At 39.0% G+C, this 25,317-nt stretch overlaps 1 protein-coding gene across 5 annotated transcripts in view; it reads right to left on the minus strand.

Moving 5' to 3' along the window:
* LOC311095208 (teneurin-3) overlaps nt 1-25,317 on the minus strand; it is a 143,681-nt gene that overhangs the window by 35,757 nt on the left and 82,607 nt on the right. For 2 of the 5 annotated variants that reach the window (XM_084133622.1, XM_084133619.1), the window contains exons 5-16: nt 23,441-23,679; nt 22,248-22,367; nt 17,938-18,152; nt 13,752-13,959; nt 12,937-13,038; nt 11,957-12,151; nt 8,004-8,204; nt 4,203-4,388; nt 3,228-3,254; nt 2,809-2,829; nt 1,891-2,037; nt 1,540-1,747 (exon numbers count right to left, since the gene is read on the minus strand). In XM_084133622.1, the coding sequence (XP_083989748.1) occupies nt 1,540-1,747; nt 1,891-2,037; nt 2,809-2,829; nt 3,228-3,254; nt 4,203-4,388; nt 8,004-8,204; nt 11,957-12,151; nt 12,937-13,038; nt 13,752-13,959; nt 17,938-18,152; nt 22,248-22,367; nt 23,441-23,679 (1,869 nt within the window). Of the gene's footprint in view, nt 1-1,539; nt 1,748-1,890; nt 2,038-2,808; nt 2,830-3,227; nt 3,255-4,202; nt 4,389-8,003; nt 8,205-11,956; nt 12,152-12,936; nt 13,039-13,751; nt 13,960-17,937; nt 18,153-19,178; nt 19,226-22,247; nt 22,368-23,440; nt 23,680-25,317 lie in introns of those variants that run through there. The other 3 variants (XM_084133620.1, XM_084133621.1, XM_084133623.1) reach the window with 3 other exon arrangements.

The following is a 25,317-nucleotide window of genomic DNA, read 5'->3' on the forward strand; positions in this document are numbered from 1 at the left end:
ATAGGGCTGATAGCATCTGATAGGGCCATTAGGGGAGGGTCTTTGTCTTTCTCAGGTGTGAAAGACATTATTATTCATGATGTGTTCACGCCTCCTCACATAAAGCTTTCTTACACAAAACATGTCTTACAAATTTAAAATCGATATGTTGTTTTATCTGAATGAGTTGTCAGGATGATTTTCACATAGTTTTCGAGCAAATATTCTAGGCTACGTGATACAATTTTCAAAAGTCTTGTGAAGAAATAATCAGCATGGGTTTCATGACCTTATTTCAGTGACAATTATTATTATTTTTTTTCACAAACCACACATAAACGTCATTATCTCAAAACTACAAACTTTTACATGCTGCTGACATATTATTGTAGCAGAGTTTGTGCTGAATACAGTGTAATCAGATTTTAGCCATTAAAATGTCACAAATAACAGAAATAAGCACAAATGTCAGAGCATGTCAGAACACCTCCAGGGCCCAGAAAATACCTCAGACCCCAGAGGGTTAACTGGTCCTACTCTAAGGCAACAAAGACAAGCAGCAATGTTCATATTGTTAACTTTGCCCGAAAACACCAAAAGGCATTGAACATATTCGCTCAAGAGTCCAAATTGAAGAGGTGCAAAGGTGAGGCGCTCAATTTTTTCACTGGAAAAAGTAATCATTTCTTAAAGTACACGGTGTGTTAGCTTTTCATACAAATCATACCAACGGTTGATGGCTTTTCTATCTGCAATATAAAAGCAGCAGAAATTAGATAGGACAACATGGAGTCTTCAAAAGGGAAACTGAAGTTCTGAATTCCTATCAAAAAGAAAAAGCCTATTGTTTATTCCATATGAGTGTGAGAGTCTTGCTCTATTTCCTCATGCTGTTAGATCTACAACCCCAAAACGTTACAAAAAACACTTTAAGATTGTGGGAAATATTGTGAAACACATCAAACGGCATCACAATTACTTGCACAGCCAGAAGGACTTTCTATGCATATACATTTTAATATGTTATAGCACTGATAAATTAATTATCGGAATAAAAAATTCCGGGATAACAAGCCATGTGTCACAGTGAAAAGCTTTGTATTATAAATTATATATAAAACAATTTGATGGTCAAAGTCATTTTTAAATAACGTTCATTTTCTAAATCATCTAAACTAGCCATTTTGTGACATCATAAAATATGTTATAACATTATTAAAAAGTAGCTTATCCCAAAAAAACAACAACTATAAAATGCAGCTTACCAGCCTAGTATAGAAATATTAAAGAGATAGTTCAGCCACAAATGATAATTCTGTCAACATTAACTCACCCTCACGTCATTCCAAATCTCTTTTGGAAAACAAAAGAAGATATTTTGAAAATATGTTTCAAGTATTTAATCCCTACGATTATTTGCACCAACATCGGGGTGCGAATAAAAAAACCTCTTTGTGGTAATATCCATTTTTGGGTGAAGTATCCCTTCAAGCCACATATTTATCAGTTTAGTTCACCAAACCTTGCTGAGCGTTCTTCAGCAGTTCAAGAGCTCCTAACCTGTGGTTGAACGTGTTTTCCCCTGTTATGGTATGGGTGCCCCCTGGAGCTACCAGAAAGCTGACGCGCTGATAGAAGCCCTGAGCGTCTGGAGTAGGTGAGCTGTGGTGTTGCATTGTGCTGGGATCTGGAGCACCGCGGCAGTATGTCTGACCCTGACAGGTGCTGTGAATGCAGCAGTCTGGGTCCATGCAGTCCACCAAGCCATCTAAAATAACAACAAGGGACTTCAGACGAAATATTCAGATGCTTTAAAAGTTATTTAGACATTTCAAGTACAGATGTGTGTAAGTGGGAGCACCATCATAGTAAAACAATTATTTAGCACTCAACTTCGCAACATTTTCTCACCTCCCTCATTGTCCTTGCCATCAGAGCAAAGGGTTTCCATAGCGACATCACACCCCACCCCTCTCCATCCCGACTGGCAGAGGCAATGCCATCCGTTCTGGTCCAGAATGCACCTGCCGTTGTTGTTGCACAGCCCTGGACAGCTATCTACCGGGACAAATTCATCAGTTATACACACCGACCAACCAGCAGCCAAGGATGTGTCAAGGGGGTGAAGAACTCACCATAAAGAACTGTTTAAACATACAGGGGAAAACACGGTGAATGTGTCTTAGTCAGTCAAACGTTTGGCACTTGACATTTTAAAGACATCGAACAGGACTCAGGGACAGCTGTAATTTCACATGAAACAGCTGGACAAAATATCTGTTTTAGAAAATGATTTTATTTGTATTTTTTTCTGGAGAATAGATTAATAAATTCAGCGAAACACCAACTAGGCAAAATGGTTTGAATGAAATAAAATAATAAAATATTTATGAAGTCTCTGAGCAGCTTCTAAAGTTAAAAGAAAGTTATTTTGAAAAATACTGTTAAATTATCACATCTAGCAGTGTCCATGTGAAGAAACAGCATGCTGAGCTGATCAGACAGTGTACAGAAGTGCTCCATCATATGGAAATTACAGAGGGAAATGCTAAACTAAAGGAGCTTAGCAGCTGCTAAATATTACATTAAGAGACAGTGAGATGTACAACAATGGGGATTTGGGTAATGTGAACGTGTATATGTGCATGGACTGACTGATGGTTGTGTGTGTGTCTCTGTATGCCTACATTTACACTGTATAAAACAGGAAACCTGAAACCGAACAGATGTGGAGACATTAATACACGGTACATAGACATAATGAAAGTCATGCTTGAGAGACAGAGGGGTCAGAGCCACATGCTCTCTTTAGGGCAGCATGACCTTTACCTCTATATCCTATCCAGTCTGCTATCATGAAGAGACATTCAGGGAAAAGAATTAAACATGGGATGTTATACTGCGGTATGCAGTGATTTAGTGTCATTTCTTTAGACAGCCCAGGTAGCCTCCGCTGGTTTACACACACCTAATATGCTGCGGCTTACCCTCTCCTCAGTAAATATGACATTTCATGATATTTGCATTGTACTGTTGAAGAGCTCGATCAGAGAAAGGCACGGCAGCTTTAGAATTTTTCTTTTCCTTTTTTTGATGAAGCAAGGTCTATGTTTGTGAATCTGCTTTTAGGTTTCAATGTCATAAACATTTGTATTCAATGAAAATGTTATTAAAAAGGAACGTTTATATTTTTTATTTCACAGATCACATAGAAAGCAAACCATGGCAAATGAAAGAAAGCACTGTACCTTTTATTTTGCTGTCCAGAAAGTGTGCTAGAGTAATACAATGAATGAACAAAGAAGTAATTATTAACACAATATTATTTTTATATAATATAATAAAATTTGAAAGTGTGCAACAGTGTATTGATGTGCTGTCAATGTCTTTGATTTAAAAATTACTCACAAGTATTCCCTGAATAATTTTACATTTTCCAATATGCTGTGCATTTTCTCAAAATATAATATGCTTTTGCCTTTTCAGTCAATTTTGATTACTGGATAAGGATGCTTCTTGTTTCAAAATCATTTTGATTCAGATTTGTGAATCATTTGTTAAAAATAATTTGTTAAAAACATCGACCATCACCATTACTTGTGAGCTTTTACTCTACACAATCTCTAACTAAGACCGACTAAGAAATATTTAGCCAATTAAATATTTTAGTGCTAAAATTTTTAAAATGCCATTCAGTTTGAGAAGGCAAGACTTAAGGATTTTTAATGAAAATCTCTTACTCACCAAAGCTGCAATTATTTGATCAAAAATACAGTAAAAACTGTATTGTGAAATATCATTGCAATTTAAAATTAATATTTTTCTATTTGAATATATTTTAAAATGTAATATATTCCTGTGATGGCAAAGCTGAATTTTCAGCATTACTCCAGTCTTCAGTGTCACATGATCCTTCAGAAATCATTCTAATTTGCTGATTTTGTGAAACATTTCTTCTTATTATCCATGTTGATTTAAAAAAAAACAAAAAAAAAACAGGATTCTTTGATGAATGGAAGGATTTATTTCTGACCCCAAACGCTGGAATGGTATTGTATATTCACTATAGAAATCTAACCTTTTTTCCATGACTTTTACTGGCCTGTAAAATACCATTTTATCTGTGATATTTCCAATGGTTTGACTGTAGGAACCTTGAATAGGATAAGCTATTTTTAAAGCTAATCTAACAAAATACAAGGTTCACAACATTGTTAACTCACCGATATTGCAGTTTTCTCCCGTCCAACCTTGGTGACACTCACACTTCCCCTTTCGACACATGCCGTGCTCACCACAGTGAGCCTGACAATCCTCCTGTTCACACCCTGGCCCCGACCAGCCGTCCGCACATCGACACACACCTCCACCACACACGCCGTGAGGACTGCAATCCGTTGCACACATTTCTGAAACAAACAACAGTTTGTTTTATATAAATACAGTTTATAAAACAACAATACAACTGAAGCATTTTTTGTACAGTCACACATCTTGCATTAGTACATTTACATATCTTATGCCATTAAAATAATTATCATGGATGAAGAGTCAGATACTTGCACATTAGATTTAGATTTTCCTTGATGCATTTGAATGTGGGACGGACAATGAAACTTTTATCTGAATTGTTGCTTCTTAACATGAGCGCTCGTTAAAGTTAACTTAATGTTGTATTTTTGTTTAACACACATTTCAATTTCGTCCACAAAATAAGTTTGAGATCAAACATTAATTTGTGGATGCCTGCAGTACAATTGCGGTTCCCCTGTTGAAGACCCCTGATCTACATGTTGTCTCATCTGCTTTGGCAAAACAAAGAAATTTCATCTCCTTCACAACAGCACCATGCTGAATTATAACTGCTATGACTGAATGCATCTTCGGCACTCTAATTCTCAATGCTGGATTTTATTTGAATGCTGGGGAACAAAATTGGCTGTAATCCTTTGATAGTTTTGTGTTAAAGCCAATGCACAATGGCTCTGAACTTGTCATCCTACAAGCTGTGACTGCTAACATTTCTGGAGCCCTCATGGGCATCCATCAACAAATACATGTACACACACACATTCACACAAGACTTTGTGTCTTGTGCACATTTTCAAGGACAAATGACTCTTTAACAGAATTACACCATGTTGCATTTCCGTTATCATAACATTTAGTGCCTTTAAAAATGCCTTAATATATATCACTCTATTTCATATTATTATCATATATTATTATTAATATTTTTTTTAATAATTTGAATTTAAAAATATGGCGTGGCTACATGCCAAAACCAGTTTATGGATGGTACATTTAATAGATAATTACTTCCATAAGGCATAACCATATTCAGCAAGTGTCAGCAAATATTGTGCACTCTGTTATTCTAGAGAGACATCCCAAATTAGGAAGACTTGGTTCCATAGATGGTGCTACAACAACTTCATTACTCAGTTTATATTATACATTCAATTTACCGTCACCTTAAAATTTCCCAGTGGGCTGCAAACTATTAAACTAAATGAATTAACATGCACACAGTAGAATTACATCTGTATGTCTGTTTCCAGTCCAACAACGATCTGCATGTATTAAAACAACCTACAGGTCAAGACAAGACCGTAAGATTACATCTGTATGCGTCAGACAGCACAAGGCATTTAAATTTTTAGTATGTATTATCTGCATAAATTCATATAAATCAGGCATTGTCTACAATGAGCTAGATATTCAGCAATGGAAGTATTAAGCTTAGAGATCCATTTTTCAGACATGCTGCAACCAGAAAGCAATGTGTAGGACCATCTAAATGCATCTGATGACAGGTAAAGAGAAGTTGAAACCTGGATTGCCCCTATCCACCTTAATTTCGAATAATCATTATGTTCTAATATCGATACAGTAAAGTGAAGTAAGATATGGGGAACCACTATTTCAAATACGTTAACATTTTCAGTATGTATGTTCTCAATAAAGTCATACAATTCAGGTAATGTCTGCCTTAAGTTAGAGATCCTGCCATTGGAAGAGAATAAGGCTCAAGGCTGAGACCAGGCAGCACTGTGCATCTAAACACCTCTGATGCTAGATAACAAGGGCAATTTAGGAAACCTTCACTTCAACTAATCATTATGTCCTTAGAACTCACCTCAATGACTCCTAAAAACAGGCAAATAACACAGCCCTGGGCAATTTTGATTTTATAAGGCCATAATCGAGCCAATTTATCACTGCAGAGAAATTACACAGGTGACTTTTCTCCACCGCTACCCAAGGCAACCTTTCAGGCAAGTTCAGATTTGGTCTTCCATAAAGCCATTTCTTTGTCAAGCAACTTTTACAGTGGGAAGAAAGTCCTCTTGACAAATAAATGACGGCCAAAAACCGAAGTGAAACGTAAGTAAAGTCTCTCTGAAATGTTTGTCCAGGGGAGAAGATAAGTTCTTTATTCAATTGCAAGACCTTGGAGGGTCTGATTAGGTGGTGTCGGCTCTCTGGAATATTACATTGCTTTAAAAGGGTGAAGAGGTGGTTGATTTTTTTCAATCTTTTTTTTTACAGCGTTCTTTTTCCACACCAGTCGATGTAATCAATTTTTCATTAGCAGCAAGGTGTTTATCTGTTTTTAGCACTTCCAGGTTCCAGCGGGAGGCAGGTCGATCCACGCCACACACACGTTAATTAAAGTTTATTTAATTGAGGTGGAACAGTGGAGGTAATGAAGAGACAAAACCCCAACTGTGCAAGCAAGTGGACTCCCATTGCTCCCATGGCCAGAGCTGCACCTAAAGTGGCCCGATGCTAAGCTCACCAAACACTCAAGAAGAAAGTATATTCAATAGAAGCTAAAAGTTAAAATAAAACATTTCTGTATAGCAGTATTGCTATATTTAATTGCTAATGAAAATCCTTGATAAAATCCAATAAAAAAGGATGTGGAAGCATTACCAAAGTTGTATATGAATATAGAAGTAAACCAATATACACTTTAGATAGATTTTTTTTTTTTAATTGACTGATTAAATGCGACAGTTAAGACTAATATTTTTCCACAAAAATATTAAGCAGCACAACTGTTTTCAACACTGATAATGATAATAAATCTTTCTAGAGCAGCAAATCAGAATATTAGAATGATTTCTTAAGGATCATGTGAAACTGAAGACTGGAGTAATAATGCTAAATCCGCTTTACCATCACAGGAATTAATTACATTTTAAAATATATTAAAATAGAAAACATCTATATTAAAATGTAATAATATTTCACAATATTATTTTTCTCACTGTACTTTAAAAAAATGTACCCTTGTTGAGCATAAGAGACTTCTTTCAAAAACATAAATCTCCAAACATTTAAACAGCAGTGTACAGTAAGTGTTAATCTAACTTCAGTTCACATATGAACAGAAGATTTATTTTCATACTGTAACAGTCGAGCACATTAAATTGAATCTGTGGTGATTTCTGTTTTGCTATAACACTTTTTGATAACTGCAGCACCACATTTATTGTTCTCTTCACATTTACATTTCACAAAATTCCCCTATTCCAAAACCACAGGTGCTTGTGATAGCATAATTCCCAAAACATTCTCTGAAGAAACAGCCTGACAGCTGCATTTCTTTTTCTTTTCACCAATTACTTACAGGCATCAGCAAGGGACTGTAACATATGGAAGTTCTCGCAGCTTCTGTAAGATTACAGTGTGTCATGGCCACAGGAAATGCTGGCTTGATTGAAAGGTTACTCACAACAGGCTAATCAAACTAGAAACATAAACATTAGTGTTCCTAACAGCACCCGGTGTGGGGAGCATGTTAGAGCATAGACCCACAACCATTTCCTATAATAATGATTCAATTACCTACAGTGGGGTGCAAGAAATCGAAGACCACACTGAACATTTCATTACTAATTTAAACCTGGAAATAAACAAAGTTTTGGAGTTTTCAAACAAATCTCCCAATCTCTAATCAAACCTTATTTAAAGTTATGACATGACTGATCACAAAATCAGTGAACCAGTGGTACCTGTAGAACAGTCAGGGCCAGTCCAGTTGGCATCACAGATGCAGGTGCTGGTCTCACTTTGGAATGAGCCATGGCCAGAGCAGTGTTCTGGACACAGAGAGAGTTGCGTCTCACAGTTCGATCCGGTCCAGCCTGAGGTACAGTGGCACTGACCATGGAGACAGGAGCCATGGCCCGAACAGGATGGCTCCACACAGTCCACTGTGGAAAACAATACTGTTTTTAGACCATTTTTCTAAGAATTGCCTTTACATTTTTGCAATGACTTTTAACCAACAGTTCACAAAATAATGTTTAGTTGTTCAGCGGATGTATGAAATCAGTTACCCAGATCGTAACCACAGGTGTAGTCACATCACATTTTCAATATACACGTTTTTTTTTATCTATTTATTTATCATTTAAAACCTGATAATGTCTTCTTGTGAAATGTCTTGCTTGAAAAATGCTATAATTCTTTAAAATACACTACCATTCAAAAGCCTGAGATGGGTGAGATTTTTTTTATTTTTTCTCTCAACAAGGCTGCATTTATTTAATAAAAAGTACAAATAGTCCATTAGAAAAAATGCTGTAATATTGTAAAATATTATTACAATTTAAAATAACTGTTTTCTATTTTAATATACAGTATTTTTAAATGTAATTTATTCCTGTGATGGAAAATCTGAATTTTCAGCATCATTACTCCAGTCTTCAGTATCACATGATCCTTCAGAAATCACTGTAATATGCTGATTTGGTGCACAATAAACATTTCTCATTATTATCAATGTTGAAAACAGCTGTGCTGCTTAATATTTTTGTGGAAACCGTGATAATTTTTTCAGGATTCTTGGATGAATATAAAGTTCAGAAGAACAGCATTTATTTGAAATAAACATTTTTGTAGCATTATAAATGTTAATATTTTACTGCCACTTTTGATCACTTTAATGCATCCTTACTGAATAATTAATAATTTCTTTGAAAATATCTAACTGACCCCCAAACTTTTGAATGATAGTGTATATTTTACTAAAATATATAAATTATGTAATACATTTTTTAATGTTTTTTTCCCTTAAATAGTCTTTATGATAATGATATTACACTTGACCTTACCGTTTTCAGAAAGAAAGGTCTCTCTATTTCTTTGATAGTTTCAAGACCACACTCCAAAACCTATTAAGATTCAGTGATGCTTAGATGCCATTTCAGCTTCCTGCTGCTATTCAAGAAATCTCTTGAATTTGAAGTATTACCATCATGTAATATAGAAACATAATGAGGGAACAATCTTTGCACAGTGGGAATATGTCTGATCCAGTAAAATGGCTTTATATTCATGCAGTTCTATGATCATGCAGTGCAATCATGGGACCAAATGATGCACATGAGAAGGAAGCAAATACCATGACAAATCCATCATCATGTTTTACAGTAGCAACAGACAATGTGTGTTGAAGGTATAATTTGGCTTTTCCTAAGCATAAACCCACGAAGATATAGAAAACAGGTTGAAAGATGTCTCATCTGATCACATTAGTGTCTCTGATCTATTGCTCGAGGGTCCAGATTTTGTGCTCTAGAAATAAATTACAGCCATAGGACGTGTGATGTACAGTTCTTCTTGAGACTTGGACAGATGTACTAATATGATTCAACGCTACTATATGAGGTTGCAATTTTGGAGAATTTAACAGCTATCTTGTCTGTGTGTGAAGTTGCAACACTCATCAAGCAATGTTCCTCATTGCTTGAGTTTGAAAATTTAGTAATCAACCTCATGTTGTTCCAAATCTTTTTGAAGAATGTTTTAACTGTTTTTGTGCATATAATAAAAGTCAGTGGCATCTAAAATGGCACACTGACTTTCATTGCATGGACAGAAAAACAGAGACATTTTTCAAAATATCTTTGATGTTCCACAGAAGAAAGAAAGTCATACAGGTTTGTAACGTCATGAGGGTGAGTAAATGATGACAGACTTTCATTTTGGGGTGAACTATCCCTTTAAATATCTGTTAAAGTCAACAGTTAATGCAAAAGCATCAAGTTGTTTTGAAAAACACACATATCAAGATAAATGTCAGACCTCTTTGTAGGTTTTAATTGGCAATGAACTAAATGTGACTGCAGCTAAATTATTATTTGTAATTTTGTTACTTCTAAAGCCAATCATTTTGTTTCATCTGGTCTTTATTATTTTGTGCAACTTTATAATAACTGCAGCATAAAGACCCCGATATACTTCAAGAGAAATCAAAGAACGTACTGATGTGTCATTTTGTCACATCCTTAAGAAAATATGTTAATATATATATATATATATATTTATACTACAGGGCCGTTGAATGCTTGAATCTGATTGGTTGACGAACGTTCTAAGGTGTGCATTATTTTCAGGGAAATGCACAGCTAAAGTAGTTCCAGGCAGGTCTTGACCACATTACAGTTCCATATCACTTCGCGTAGTTAACTGTAATAACGGAAAATAGGATACAATTCATAACAAGAAAAAACATTTAGCCCCATGCGCTTGATCTGCAATTTTCAATGTCTAGCTTCACAATCAATGGAAACATGCAGTTTAATTTTAATAAATAAAGCCTATATTTCTATCTATAATCAATAGAAAATTAAACTGAATATAGGGTAAATAAATGGATAGTCCTGCAGCACGGATTTTTATTGCAGATAATATAACAAATAAATAATTATTGATAGGCCTTACTTGTTAAAAGGCTTTTTTCCCCCATTTATTTGGCTAGTCTACTATCATCTGTCAATAATAGAAAAAAAAAAGAATGAACGAATTAATTAAAACGAATTGAATTAATAAATAAATAATAATAGGCTATTGACGCACATGCTTTTCTGTCTCATTATTGCAACATCTCTCTAATAACTGCATAAAGCCGAGCCGAGGACTCACTTTAAGGCCGGTTATGAATGTAATTTGATGACTGATCATGCCCAAACGCTTGTTCAGCGCGTTCAGTCTGTGAATCAAAGTCGGTGTTTAAAATATACTGCGATGAAAACAGTCTGAGAATGTGTCAGCTAGTCGTGTGTCCCCAGCATTAGTCTGCTATCAGTGGCTCAAACCTCCGTTACTAACTCTAAAATGACGTTTTGGAATTAGCAACGGAGGCATTGGATTAGATGCGTAAGAAATTAGTCCTACATACAAGAGCGTTTTAATGACAAAAACTTTACAAACGTCTTGAAATACATAATCTGAACAATGTTTCGAGGTGTGGTAAGTGTAGTATAAGCGGAATAATTGACTTCAGGTCGTTGAATTATTAGAAAAATAATGCACACCCGAGGTGTAACGGCCACTCCGCTTCGCGTCGTGACCGCATTACCACCTCGGGTGTGCATTATTTTTCTAATAATTCAACGGCCTGTCGTCAATTATTCCTTACATATATATATATATATATATAGCTTATTAAATAAAGTTTAAAAATAAAGCTTATTAAACAATCTATTCCCAGCACGTCTCTCTTTTCAGCTGTCTCACTAGGTCTTTCTCTCTCTTCTCAACCTTAAGGTGAGTTACTCATTCAGTTCAATGACAATTATAACATTGGTCAAGTGACCCAAACATAGACATCTAAAGAGTTCATTCCAAGTCTATTGAATGTGGATCAATAGACTCAATTGGTTTTACCTAGAGAAAGCAAGAGGAAAGGAATCAAAAGGTAGGAAATATTTTGTGTGCATGTAAGGGGTATTTTCTTGGCTGTCTGCCTTATCTCAATCCCACATGTAGAATCCATTTCAGTCAGAGGATGCTGTTAAATGGTGTGGCTAATTTATCACAACAAAACCCAGTCTTTAAGTCAGTACACTCATCCATGTAATTAGCTGCTCAGTGGTGTTGCAAAAAGTGTTCTCCTCAACTACAATGAGCTACATGTGTTGTGGTTTCTTTACATACCTACTAAAATCAGTCCAGTTACCTTGATCACAGTTGTCACCTTTAAAGCCTGGGTTACATATGCAGGAGCCTGTAACACACATGCCATGACCCCCACACTGGGCGTCCATACACTGACCACTGGGCACGTCACATTCAATCCCTTTCCATCCGCTGTAGCACTGGCAGCGACCCCCGTTGTACTGACCATTGCCGCTGCACAACACTGGGCACGCCGCTAATAGAGTGAAATAAATTAATTAGAAGGATAAAGGTATACCACAAATGGAAGAAACTCACAAAACATGCCCAGGATGTCTTACTTTTGGGTTGTTTTGTAATTTATCTCATTGATGATTATCATTATACTCTCATTATTGTAATACTGTAATGAAAGTCATCCTTTCCGGAACCAATTATATTTCATTAGCCTATAAATTAAATAAGTAAATGTTTACTATCTTAGTATTTTAATTCTATTTAGGGTACAGTATAATGTTGATTTGGCCGATAATCACATTCTATGACTCGATCTGTAGTCACTAAATTTGGCTGATCTAACGAACCAATTGCAATTTAATGATGTAAAACCATAAAAGGTGCCGCAGACGAACATTTAAACAATATACAGACGAGGTTTTTGCACAATGTCTTTTTTAAAAATAAATCAATAAATTGCACCACTTTTTCTGGGGTTTTCTCAGCAGTTTTGTAACATAAGAATCTCATAAGAACATGATCAAAATCTTTTTTTTTTTTTGAAGGTTTTTTCATTTTGATTAAATGCGATATAAAATGAGAACTTTTTCTCAGCAATGACAATTGGAGGGCTTAATTATCATGAAGACAAAAAATGTATGGGTCCCAAAAGAAAATTTATATTAAAGCAAAATGTATTTTTCTTTCTTTCTTTCTTTCTATTTTGTGGTTAAATACTGTATGACCCCAACATGTTCTTTTGTCAGGTATTATGACATTCATCCTCATAGCAAAAACTGTCATTGCAACACCACACACACACACCTCTCGAGCAATATGGTCCAAGGAATCCTGGGAAGCAATTACATGTGCCTGAGACACATTCTCCATTGCCATAGCAATTGTGTGGGCATTCCATCACCGACTCTGCACAAAGAAAATCAGATAATAAAATTGCAATTTATCTGTGGCAAATTAACTGCATTTTTACACAGCTTTGTCACAGATTTTTTTATTTGTGGTATAAAAAGGCATAGTACAACGTAATTGTGGTAAAAACACTACTGGAGTGTCTTTAAGAATTATAAAGAGTATATTTGGAAGTTGCCAACTGAATTCACACTTAATAAATAAATGTATAAATAATTGAAAAGGCAAGTACTTTCCTTTGCTGTAAATAAAAGCAGATCCTCCTCAAGACTGCATAACATACAAAATAAATTCATATTTGAAGATAAAAACAAACAGCTCAGCAGCTCAAGGCTAAGAGATTTAGTCTGTTGGCCTCCATATTCCCTGGCCTGACAGAAAGAGATAGCGGCAGAATCAAACTTATTGATTAGCCAACAACTCAGGGCATGCTTCTGCATGCCTCATTATCACTGCTGCGCTATCTCAGGCACTTGGGTGCAAGACAGAAATATAAAAAAGGCCATTTAAAGGCACCTATAAAAGCTTGTTACAGTAGCCCAATTGCTCTGTCGAGCATCACATTACATAATGTTAGGTATGAAATTACATTTTCAGCTTTGGTGCAGAAAAAAGCAGGAAACTAAATAACAAGCCACTCTCTGCAGCGCATAAACAAAGACGTGTATGTACTCAATCACATGATGTTATACGGTTGTATTACAGCTCACCTAGAACTATAGTGTTGTATGAAACGGGTTCTACAGTGCGCCCATCATTGTAAAAGGCCAGGTGCCACACACCGGTGTGCAGGTACTGAATAAAGCCCGCCTGCTGAACGCTGACCAGAATCTCCAGTCGATCCCTGAGCTCCGGATCCAACTGAACTCGCTCTGGTGAGATGAGCCTACTGCCATCGAGAAGCTCCACAAAGTCGTACTGAAACAAACACAATTACATTTGATGACTATAATTCAGCAGTTGCCAAGAGCATTACAACAAAGTAAAAAGGCAAATTTAATATCCAGACACCATGACATTTAAGCTGCCATTACCCTGTCTGGTCCTAAAATATCATCACAAGAAATCTTTTAAAACAGACAGGATTAATTTATTTGGCACAACAGAGTGTATTATCCACCAGAACTTCCAGTACTTCAAACAGAACATTAAAATAAATAGATAGCCCAACCAACTCAAGACTCTAAATTAAAGTTTCTCCAATTGATTTCCTACTGGTCAGCTACAAAAAGCAATAAGGAGACACATGGCAAATTGGAAGCAGCACTCAATAAGCTTGCTTTAGTTTATTGTGAATGGCTTTGGGGACACATTGATTGAACATCTACAATAAGTTGGCAGTTTTCCTCAGCACTCACGAAAGATGGCGCTTTTATTGACAGCTGTGAGTGTTAAACACCCAGCCAATCACTGAGACAGAGAGAAAATGTCTTTCTGTTGGAGGAGTTTGTTTTGTTTTGTCTTGATTAAAGTAGGATCTTGTGTTAAACCTTTGAGGGCTGATTCCTTTAACCATTGTTTTATATTAAATAGCTTCAGTCAATACTTTGTAGACAACGGCTTATATAAATACGAAATGATCAAGCCAATTTTAGAAGGTTAAAAATGTCCTTTGTCTTTTTGTTTAAATAACTTATTAAAGAACGTCTTTTTTGTTTAAATAACTTATTAAAGAACTGGTTGCATATGTAACCCACCGTTCCCTGAAGGAGGGAACGGAGGATGTAGTCGACCTCGACTGAATGGGATCACGCTAGGGAGCCGATTGTCTTCGAGCGTGCGAGCACAAGCAAATTAAATTTTGCGTGCGTGACTTGCATCACACACTCCGCCCTGTGGAGCGGGTATAAATACGGAAGTGGATGCACGCACTAGTTGCTTTACGCTGAGGAGCTGTGAGAACTCGGTCAGCGGTGGTCCTGCTATAGTGGCAAAGGAACTACGTCCTCTGTTCCATGTGGGTTGCATACGCAGCCAGGACGTTCCCTTTCAGTCGAGAACGTCAGACATAGTCGACCTCGACTGAATGGGATCTTAGACCCTGGAACTTGCCACTAGAGCTGCCACCTTCCAGTGCCTGGTTAAAAAGCATCAATTCCCCCCGCAATACTGAGGCGGTGAAGGCAAGGCTTAGGCCAGGGAACTGCTGTTCCTACAGGACCACTAGGAAAGCGTACCTATGACAAGGAAGGAGAAGTACGCTGCGGAAACCACATCCTGGCCCGAAGGGGAGGTATTATGTGGGATATACACATATGGACTGGTGACCAGGCAGTACAACATATGGAAATGTCACTGGATGACTCCAGCCTAACAGGGGGGAGGATCAAGCAAGAGTGACGGCAGAGCGGGCTCTGCCAAGGGAAGACACAGGCTCACTGCAGGGAGGTGTACCGTGGAATAATACACATATGGGATCACCGTAGGGATCACAACATATGGGCCCAGCCTAACACAGGTTCCACTAGTGCATACAAGTGGTAGGCCTGGTTTTGGACGCTCCGCCAAGCAAAATGAATTGCAAGCCGGGTCTGAGGTACCGAATGAGGCCAGCCTGGGCATCTGTTGGAAGCGTTTTAGACTTCGACAAAACTGGACCAGGGCCAGGAACCACAGACGTACCCGAGGTGGGGCAGCGAGGTGGAGGACAGGAATCCGGCTCGAGAGGCCTGAAGGCGGCCCGAAGCGGGATCTGAATGTGCGGTGCAACACTTACCTGACTCCACTGGGTGGCAGGGGAAGCATGAGAAGGCGGATGACCGGCGTCCTCAAACGCACCCAGCTGCCAGCTGGCGAACAAGAGGGGGCTGAGGGGTGTAAGGCTTTACAGGGTCACACACCGTCAGACTAGCCCTCTTGGGGCCCAGGAACAGAGGAATCTACTCTTCTTTGAAGTGTGGGTACCGACTGCTCCGTTCTGGGAGCCAGCGGTGGAACAGACAGACACACAAACAAATACTCCACCCGGCCCTCAACCGGGGGGAGGGAGTGGATGCCCAACTCCAAAGCACCCTCCTCTATCCCTGAGCGGCCCGCTCAGGAACGCTTTCGCTTGCCACCTGGCTTGGCAGCACCTAGAGCGGACTGGGCGTCTGTACTGCGGCTGGCTCTATGCTGAGGCCTGGCTGGAGGCTGCTGCGGAGGCCCAGCAGAGCGGCGGCAGGGGAACACCCTCAGTGACGAGCAGGTGGAGGAACTGCCACCGGCGGCGGGGTTGACAGCAGCGAGCCTTGTCCGCATCCGCCATACGACCAGGCTGAGCCAACGATGGCGCTCCTGGACCACTAACGTGGACATCGCCAGACCGATCACGCACGGTCTGGACTACCCTTGTGCATGTCCATGAGTGCCCTGGCCTGATAGACCTGAAGCAGCGCCATGGCATGCAAAGAGGAGGCGGCTTGCCCACAGGCTTTGTAAGCTCTGCACGTCGGAACGGGCGAGAACTCACAGGCCTTAGGGGGGAGACAAGGGGTCGCATCCAAAAAGCAGCGGCCGCCGGACACAGGAGTCCATTGGTGGGACAGCCTCGCAACCCTTCACCGCTCCACCATCAAGGGTAGTGAGGGGGGAAAGCTTATTCAGGCCGTTTCTGGCAGAGAAAGGTGCCGTCTACAACCTGGTAAGCTCTCCATGCATTTCGGAAGGAAAGGCACTGGGGCGGCGAGCTGAGAACCAGCGCGGCCCGTCCCGAGATACCAATCACCTAACCGAGACTGTTCGGGACATGGTGGAAGATTCCAGTCGAGCCCGACAGCCTCAGCGGCCCGATTCAGCATAGCTGATGTTTCTGGATCTGGCTCGGGCAACGTTACACTCCCAGAGGGAGATAACACAGCCAGTCATCATTTCCAGAGGTCAGCTCACCCTCTGATGCTGCAATCGGCATCCTGTCCCCTGGAGAAGCCCGAATGAAAATGGCTGGTCGGTCCATTACAGAGGGACCAGCACGCTCAACGGGGGTCCACCGGCTGTGATGTGATAGAGGAGTGAGGGGCCCACAGGGATTGGTAACCGGGCGGGGAAGCCTCACTATAATCCTCTGATCACCCATCCCACATGGCGCCGTAGCGGGGCGTGGTAATGGGGACTCCAACTTCACGCATCAAGGCGAGTCTCGATCACAACATCGCGATAGTCATATCCTCGCAATGAGAACATAAACTATCCACAAAAAGCTGCTTCAACGTGCTGCATATATACACATACATTATATACACATATATAATACAAACACGTGAAACAACCATTGTGACCGTCCATATGGGGGGACAGGAAACGATCGCATCCAGAAACGCACGGGTGGAAAAGCATCTTGAAAAAGACGCAAACGCACCCGTGTTGCTCTTTTAAGAAGTGAAAAACTCTCACCAGTGCCGGAGCACACAGGGGAATGACCGCGGCAACACTGAACAGTGAACTGAAACAGTGAAGCACTCACTTTTCCGCCCTCTAACCAGCCGTCAGGCAAACAAACACAAAGAGAAATTTGGTTGCTGTTAAAACAGCAGTTGAGAGCTCAAAGCTCGCGATCACCGCTGCACTCGCACTGTAGAACCATCAGCAGCTGGGAGAGTCTTCCTTGAAGAAGCACCGACACACTCGCTCGTTTTTTAAACTCAACAACACTCTTCAGAGACACATTCGAACGGCTCAAAGCAAAAAGCAACTAGTGCGTGCATCCACTTCCGTATTTATATGGCGGAGTGTGTGATGCAAGTCACGCACGCAAAATTTCATTTGCTCGTGCTCGCACGCTCGAAGACAATCGGCTCCCTAGCGTGATCCCATTCAGTCGAGGTCGACTACGTCTGACGTTCTCGACTGAAAGGGAACTAATTTTAGTCACTCATGAGTTAATTAAGATTAAGTTTGAAGACTTTGATATTGTTTTACCTGTGTGTGTGAGGGTGGAAGACCCCTCCTCCCATAGACTCCAATCAGTGCGTTTTTCTGAATGGAAATATTAAACTTGAGGAAGTGGGGTTGTTCAATGAGAAGTCTGGACCTCCAGAAAACACCTGGTGGAACAGCATGTGCTACCTGCTGACCCAACTCCACCTGCCCTGTGTCCAATGTGGCGTTATATTGCAGCATCACTCCTACCCTTCCTGCGAGCAGACACATTTAAAACAATATTGACACATCAATAACTAAATATGTATTTCATATAGCAATTTAAATGATATTTAGATTAAAGTTACACAACCGTTAAAACGTTTGGGTTCATTAAAATGATCAAAAATGACAAAAAGCCCTTTATGTTACAAAAGATTTCTATGTAAAATAAATGCTGTTCTGTTTGAATTTTTTTCTTAAAATAATACTGAAAAATGTATCATATCATGTATCATCTGAACTAGATAGAATTAAGAATCAAAAGAAAATTACATTAAAAGAATTTTTTATATTTATGTTCAGAGATAAACAGGCTTGTCAATGTTTTTTTGTTTTTTTTTTAGATGAGAGTCTCTAAATGTCAAACATTACTCTAAAACTTGCAGTAGGCATTTGCCATGCTCTTTCATACTCTCCAAAGGCTATCAATAGAAGAGTTGACAGAGTTTATACAACACAAGCAAACATCTTTATATCACACTTCAGAACGAGGCAGTTAGTCAATTAAATTAACACAATATAACATGGCAGCTTCGCATTCGGAGTGAGGAAATTGTCTTTTATTGGTTTGCTTCAAACTGATGCTTTCTAAACATGGTAATTAGGACAAACCCAGCACAGTGGGTGCTATTCTTTGGAGACTGCCACTCCTCAAGTAAAATATACCATCACTATTGTTACATTCACAGCCATTTTTAACTTATTTTATCCATCAGGAATTGCTTGGATTGTAAAAAATGACAGTTGCATACTAGAATGGACCAATGTGGTTAGCTATCCTTGATGGTTGATTTATATGACTTTAGGGGCCATATTTTAACGATCTGAAACGCAAGTATCAAGCGCGAAACGCAAGTAACTTTGTGGGCGGGTCTTGGGCGCTGTTGCTATTATACCGGCGGGATAAATGACTCTTGCGCCCGATGCAAATCTAAAATGGGTTGGTCTGAAGTAGCTTCATTATTCATAGGTGTGGTTTGGGCGTAACGTGAAATAAACCAATAAGAGCGACATCTCACATTCCTTTTAAGAGCAGGTGTGCTTGTTCCATGGCAGATGGCTATTATAACGGCGGATTTGCCAGGCGCGTGCCAGGAGCGCTTCACAGCCGAGGAGACCGACATTCTCGTCAGGGCCGTAAAAGACAGAGAAGTTACATTGGGGATGGGAGAAACCCAACCAAATTAGCTTCGGTTAAACAGGCGTATAATAATTTGGGTAAATGTGTAAGCTAGATTTATGCCTATTTTTTCACATCTTCATGGACACAACAATGATTTCCCTCGTGTGTTAATATTTTTCCTTGTAATAATGTAATGGTTTTCTAAAAATGAGCACTGCTGCGTCTGTGTGTAGATGAGATAAGCAAAGTGTATGCGCGTTGTGCACATGCTACATTGATTATGGCCAAGCATGCGCCCTTAAAATAGCATATGAATAACATGCGCAACGCGAACAATTCCGCCACGGACCAGGAAAAACCTAGTCTAAAGTCAGTGGCGGAATTGTTTTCTAAACCTGCAAAATAGCACCAGGGAACGTTTGCTCCGGAACACACCTCCTCTTTGCACTGAACCGCCCCCGGGAGCGCAAGTTCATTTCCTAACTTACCAACGTGCGTCTGTGGAGGGAAAAGTCCGCTGTGCGTGGGTGCAAAATAGGAATGATACATGCGTCGGTGTACAAAGTCAATTGTGCTGGGTGCAAGATAGGGCCCTATATCTCTGAAGACTAAAATTTTATATTTTAATATAATTTCATTATTTAACATTATGTATCTGTATTTTTATTCTTTATTAGTATTCATAATCAGTTGTATTATCTTATGAAGTTTAAAATGCACGAGTTAGACTATAGATTGCATGACGGGGTGAGAGGAAGGAGAAACATAGAGGCAGGAGGGGGTGAAGGAGGAGAAACACAGAGAAACCATTACAGCTGGCATGATGGGGTGAGGGGATAGAGAAATGGAGAACAGAGAAATCTGGAATAAAGACCACCTCGTCTGTAGCCTTATTCTTCTATGCCTGTTTCTCTCGTATGTCTGAGACATGTATAAAAATAATAAATAAGAGATCTCTTGGCAAAGTAACTGGTGTAGCTTCCGTGATTCAACAATAATGGGGAAAAGCATTATTTTCAAATCTACAATCTCATAACTGCAACTTTATATCTCACAATGTGACTTCAAACTGTATCTCAATTACAACTTTCTTTCTTATAATTGTGACTGTATATCTCACAATGAGACTTTATATCTCTCAACTGCAGCATTGTGAGATATAGTTACAAGTACAGGAAAAATGTTGCAAGTGAGAGATATGAAGTCACAATTACAAGAATCAATGTGACAATACAGGTATCTCTGTTGCAAATAGTTTCTTTTAATTGTGACTGTATATCTCACAATTTGACTATCTATCTTTCAAATGCAAATTTGTTTCTTGTAGTTGTGACTTTATATCTCAGGGCTCCAGACTGCGACCAAATGGTCGCATTTTGCGACCAAAATTTGAGAGTGTGCGACTGAATTTTAAATTCAGTCGCACATGTGTGACCAGTAAATTTCATCTCGTCTAGTGTGTCATAGTGGGCGACAACCGACGTCGCGTCTGCAATGCTTTATGACATCACGACAAAAAGACTAGCATGTTTAATTTCTTAACGGTCCTCCATGACGGTTCCGTCAAGAGTGAATGTGTGTGTGTGTGTGTGTGTGTGTGCGCGCGCGCGAGTGAGTGAGTGAGTGAGCGAGAGAGTGTGTGCGCGAGTGAGAGTGTGTACGTGAGTGAGTGAGTGAGTGAGTGACTGTGTGCGCGCAAGCGAGAGTGAGTGAGTGAGTGAGTGAGAGCGTGTTGAGTGTGTGTGTGTGAGACTGTGAGTGCGTGTATGTGAGTGAGTGCGTGTGTACATGTGCGAGTGAATGTGTGTGTGAGACGGCTTGCGATGACTGGTCGTAAAGCAACGTGTAGTCTGACAATGTTTCTTGTCCAGGACATGACAAGATTTTTAGGAGTCAAAATCGTGTAATCTGACACAGTGACTATTGTGTAATCTGAACCAGGCATATCTATAACTATGGTATACTGTGGTTATAAAAGTAGCCTACACATCTTTTTCCAGCACTTCAAAACTATATCATATTTAAATGTTATTTTTAATGTGTTGACCAAAACATTTTTGTTCATCCTTTATAGATTGTCTCTATTTATAAAACTGAAAGTTTCAAGGAATAGGAAAACTCACACTTATTTAAAAAAAAAAGACTAAATTAAGATTGTAAACAGCTGCTGCTTATTGGTTATTTTCACTCCCTAATATCTATTTTGTCACTCATTTTGCTTTTGAATTAATATTAAGACATTATGAAGGATAATAATTAAATTGAACTTTATCTATACACCTCAAATTAAGCTCAGTGCTTTGTTATCCCACAGTGCTACCAAACACTTTTTGTAGAACTTAGTGCCGCTGCCCTCAGATGTTAGTCTGGAGCCCTGTGATTTTAAAATAAAACTGCACCATAATTTCTGTACGCTAAGTCTATTTATTATCAAAGCATTTGTCTGTAATAGTTATTTAGGGGAAAAATGTGAAGGTGTGCCCCTAAATTTTCTGCTTGCGCTCCTAAAATTTTAAGTCAGGGGCTACAGCGCTCCTAATAAAAAAAGTTAGTCTGGAGCCCTGTATCTCACAATGTGACTTTCTATCTCTCAGATGCAACATTGTTTCTTGTAATCTCACAATGTGACTATATCATGCAATTGTGACTATTTCTAATAGTGACTCTCTCACATTTGCGACTTTATTTCTCACAACTGACTGTATGTCTCAATTGACTTTATACTGCATCTCAAATTGTAACTGTTTATCTAACAATTAATGTTTAATATTTTACTCTAACACAAAAATGGGTACTATACTGTACTAAGAACAAGAAAGAAATTGAAAAGAAAACACTTCTCTACAAATGAATATGCTGCTTGACTGTAATGTATGAAATGAAAATATCTAAAATATCTCATAGGGATGTGAAAATGCAGTTCTCTGTGATTGAAAGGTCATTGATTTCGGCCTTGAAATGTTACCATCTGCAGAAATTGCAGTCACAGGGTTGGTCGGGAACGTCACTGGTTTGGCTTGTCCATTCTCAAAGGCGTGATTATCCAAATCCTTCAATTTCCAGTTCAGGCCAAGTACATGCATGGCTGCGACAGAAAGCAATTAGGATCATGAAACGGAACAGCAAGCACATATCATGTCATGAGACATTCTCATTTGCAAAAAGATATAGTTTAAAAGCTGTTGAAAGCCATTTCAGAAGGTGATTTGCACTCTCCTTTACGCATGTGTTGGACACAAGCACAGTGCATTAAAAAAGAAAACCTCTCCCTCATTAGAAACTGCTCTGAATAGTGCACAATGTCTTTTTTGCTGTTTGAAAACATTTTTTTTTGAATTATCACTGCATGGGGTCTTGACGAAAACTGTTTTGAATATACTTACTGAAAACTGCTTGCTGAGGAAATTAAATCAGATTCCAGTGATTAAAAAGGAAAAATCAAAAACATGAAGATCAAAACCTGTTATATAATACAAGTTTTTCTCTCATTCTCCTTGCTACTCTCCTCTCTCAATCTTCTCTTTCCTCCATTCTCTCTTCAAAACATCCTCTTCCTCATGCACTGCTGTTAAATCTTAGGCAAACACTTTCTAGTTTTTTTTGTTTTAACCGCTCGATGAGTGTGAAAACAGCTAGGGAAAAGTCTCCTTCAAAGTTCACAGCGAGGGAGCTTGCTGAGGAGGCAGCGCTTCACACACCTCTCTTCCTCTCGGTTTGATCTCTGGAGGGATGAATATTTCTAACAGGCCTTCAGCAGGGGGGGAGGAGCCTCCAACTGCGGCAAATAACTCACAGTGGGGAAACAATGTTAAGAAATCTGAGAGAATAAAATAATGTGAGGTTATAATGTTTGTAAGGGCTAACAGAGTGAATATAGATTACTGCAAACAATAAGTAAGATCAGTTGCTTTTGCTTTTGCTTAGCAGCAGTTATTAGTCACTAAATTGATGTCTTTTTCCAGCATATGTGTGTGTACGTGACTTCCTCTGTGGGACTGGGAGACTATTTAGAGTAGAGCACCAGGTGTTTTGGCCACAGATGAAGGTTGGGGAAGAAAAACTCCACCTGATGAGCTATTTCGCTATCTCTGATGGGGACAGGCTGTATAAAACAGCTCACACCTGAGTCACATAAGCTAGACACAAACACACAGTTACCTATGCAGTAGCAGAGCAGAACCGACAGCAGGGTGGCCACTCCTACGGCACTGAGAGCGGTGCATTTCCACGAACACCGTTTAGGCGACTTGTTAAATTTGAATGCACCTCTTGATAGTGTGTTGCGGGTTAAGGGACGGGCTGGCGGAGAGTAGACAGCCCCGGTCGCCATGGTGTAACCGGGATTAGGAGTTGTGAAGAGAGATGTGGTGCCTGTTCCAGTCTTAAGCAGGAAGTGTCTATGAAAAGAAGATAAAAAATGGGATGATGCAATATAAAAACAATAACTTTGCTGAAAACTTTTAGAGCAAGCTATGAACAAAACCTAAGGTTAAAAAGTGGTGTCTTTTTTAGAAGTTATTAAAAAGTTTGACATTTTGAGAACTTTAAAATGAAACCTTTTTCCTTGACATATCACTATTTTTTTTTTATCACTATAGAAACAGCAATTTTAGTATGTATGTAACAAAAGTTGTAATTTAGTAAATTGTTAGTTAAATTATAATAACTACATTTATTTATAGGGTTGTCATTGTAATGTTATGTTTACAGATCAGTGCCTGTTCTTATAAAATGAATGTCTCTAATGATGGGCTAAGATGGAAAGAAGCACACAAAGTCAAGTCAAAGTGAACAGCGGTTAACTGAACTCTATATTCTATGATAAGAAACATAACCCATAATGATGTGTACGAATCAGCATTTGGTAGTGTTTTGCTCTGCTTTTCATCAGTGGCGCTCCACCGCTGCCGAATCTTCTGCGACACAGCAAAATAAATCATACTTTACCTGGGTTGTGAATGTTAAGTTTGCTGTCTGATTTAAATGTGATGAGAACACAGTATACCACAAAATAAAGGCAAAAAAATGCATTTTGAGCTGGGAATTGGTCATAAAGGGCCCTATCATACGCCCGGCGCAATGCAGCGGCAGGCGCGATGCAAGTGTTTTTTGCTAGTTTGCTAGCTGCTGGTCTGAAAAAGAGGTGTGTTCAGGCGCATTGATGGCACGTTGCTATTTTGAGGCAACTGAAATAGACTGTGCCATTGACCAACTGAAACCTGGTCTAAAGTCAATGGCACAATTTCTTTCTTTTTTAAAGAGCAAGTTAGTAATGTACGCCTATAGGCGGGTCCACAACGCGCGTACACTCTGCTTGTTAAACACACAGGGATGCGCAGCAGCACACAAACATGGCAAATATTAAAAATAAAAGGATTACAATGTAAAAGATTATTATTGTGTACATAAAGATATGGTGGAATCCGGCTTGTCCCGCTTTAACCTCGCGCACGAGCAGATCTGTTTGCGCTCTGGAGATGCTTTCAGTCTTTCCACTATCAAATTCTGTCATGTAAATAGCGAATCCATCATGGCGTGAGCGCAACTGGCATTTAAACGGAATGGGAGATGAGACTCTGATCGGTTTATTGCACGTAAAGCCCAAAACACACCCATTACTCATAAAGAGAATAGAGACAACCCTTTTAGACCATGCGCCGGGCGCGCTGAACATTTTTCCCGTCATTAAACTAGCAAAAGTGGATTCGGACAAGCCCTAACTGCACTTGCGCCATGCACTTTAGACCATGCGCTTAGATCGCTAAAAGAGGGCCCATAAGCTCACAAATCTTTGAACTATTCTGATAACTCCCTCAAGTGAATGAACTGCAAAATAAATAAATAAATAAATATGTAACATCCCTAATATATATATATATATATATATATATATATATATATACATATATATATATACATTTATATACACATACACACACACACACACACACACACACATACATACACACATACATATATATATATATATATAGTGGAGAGCACAAGCCGCCTCTCAGTCTTAAGCAGCTTTTGAG

This window comes from Abramis brama (genome assembly GCF_963993115.1).
Source record: "Abramis brama genome assembly, chromosome: 13".
NCBI classification, from domain to species: Eukaryota; Metazoa; Chordata; class Actinopteri; order Cypriniformes; family Leuciscidae; genus Abramis; species Abramis brama.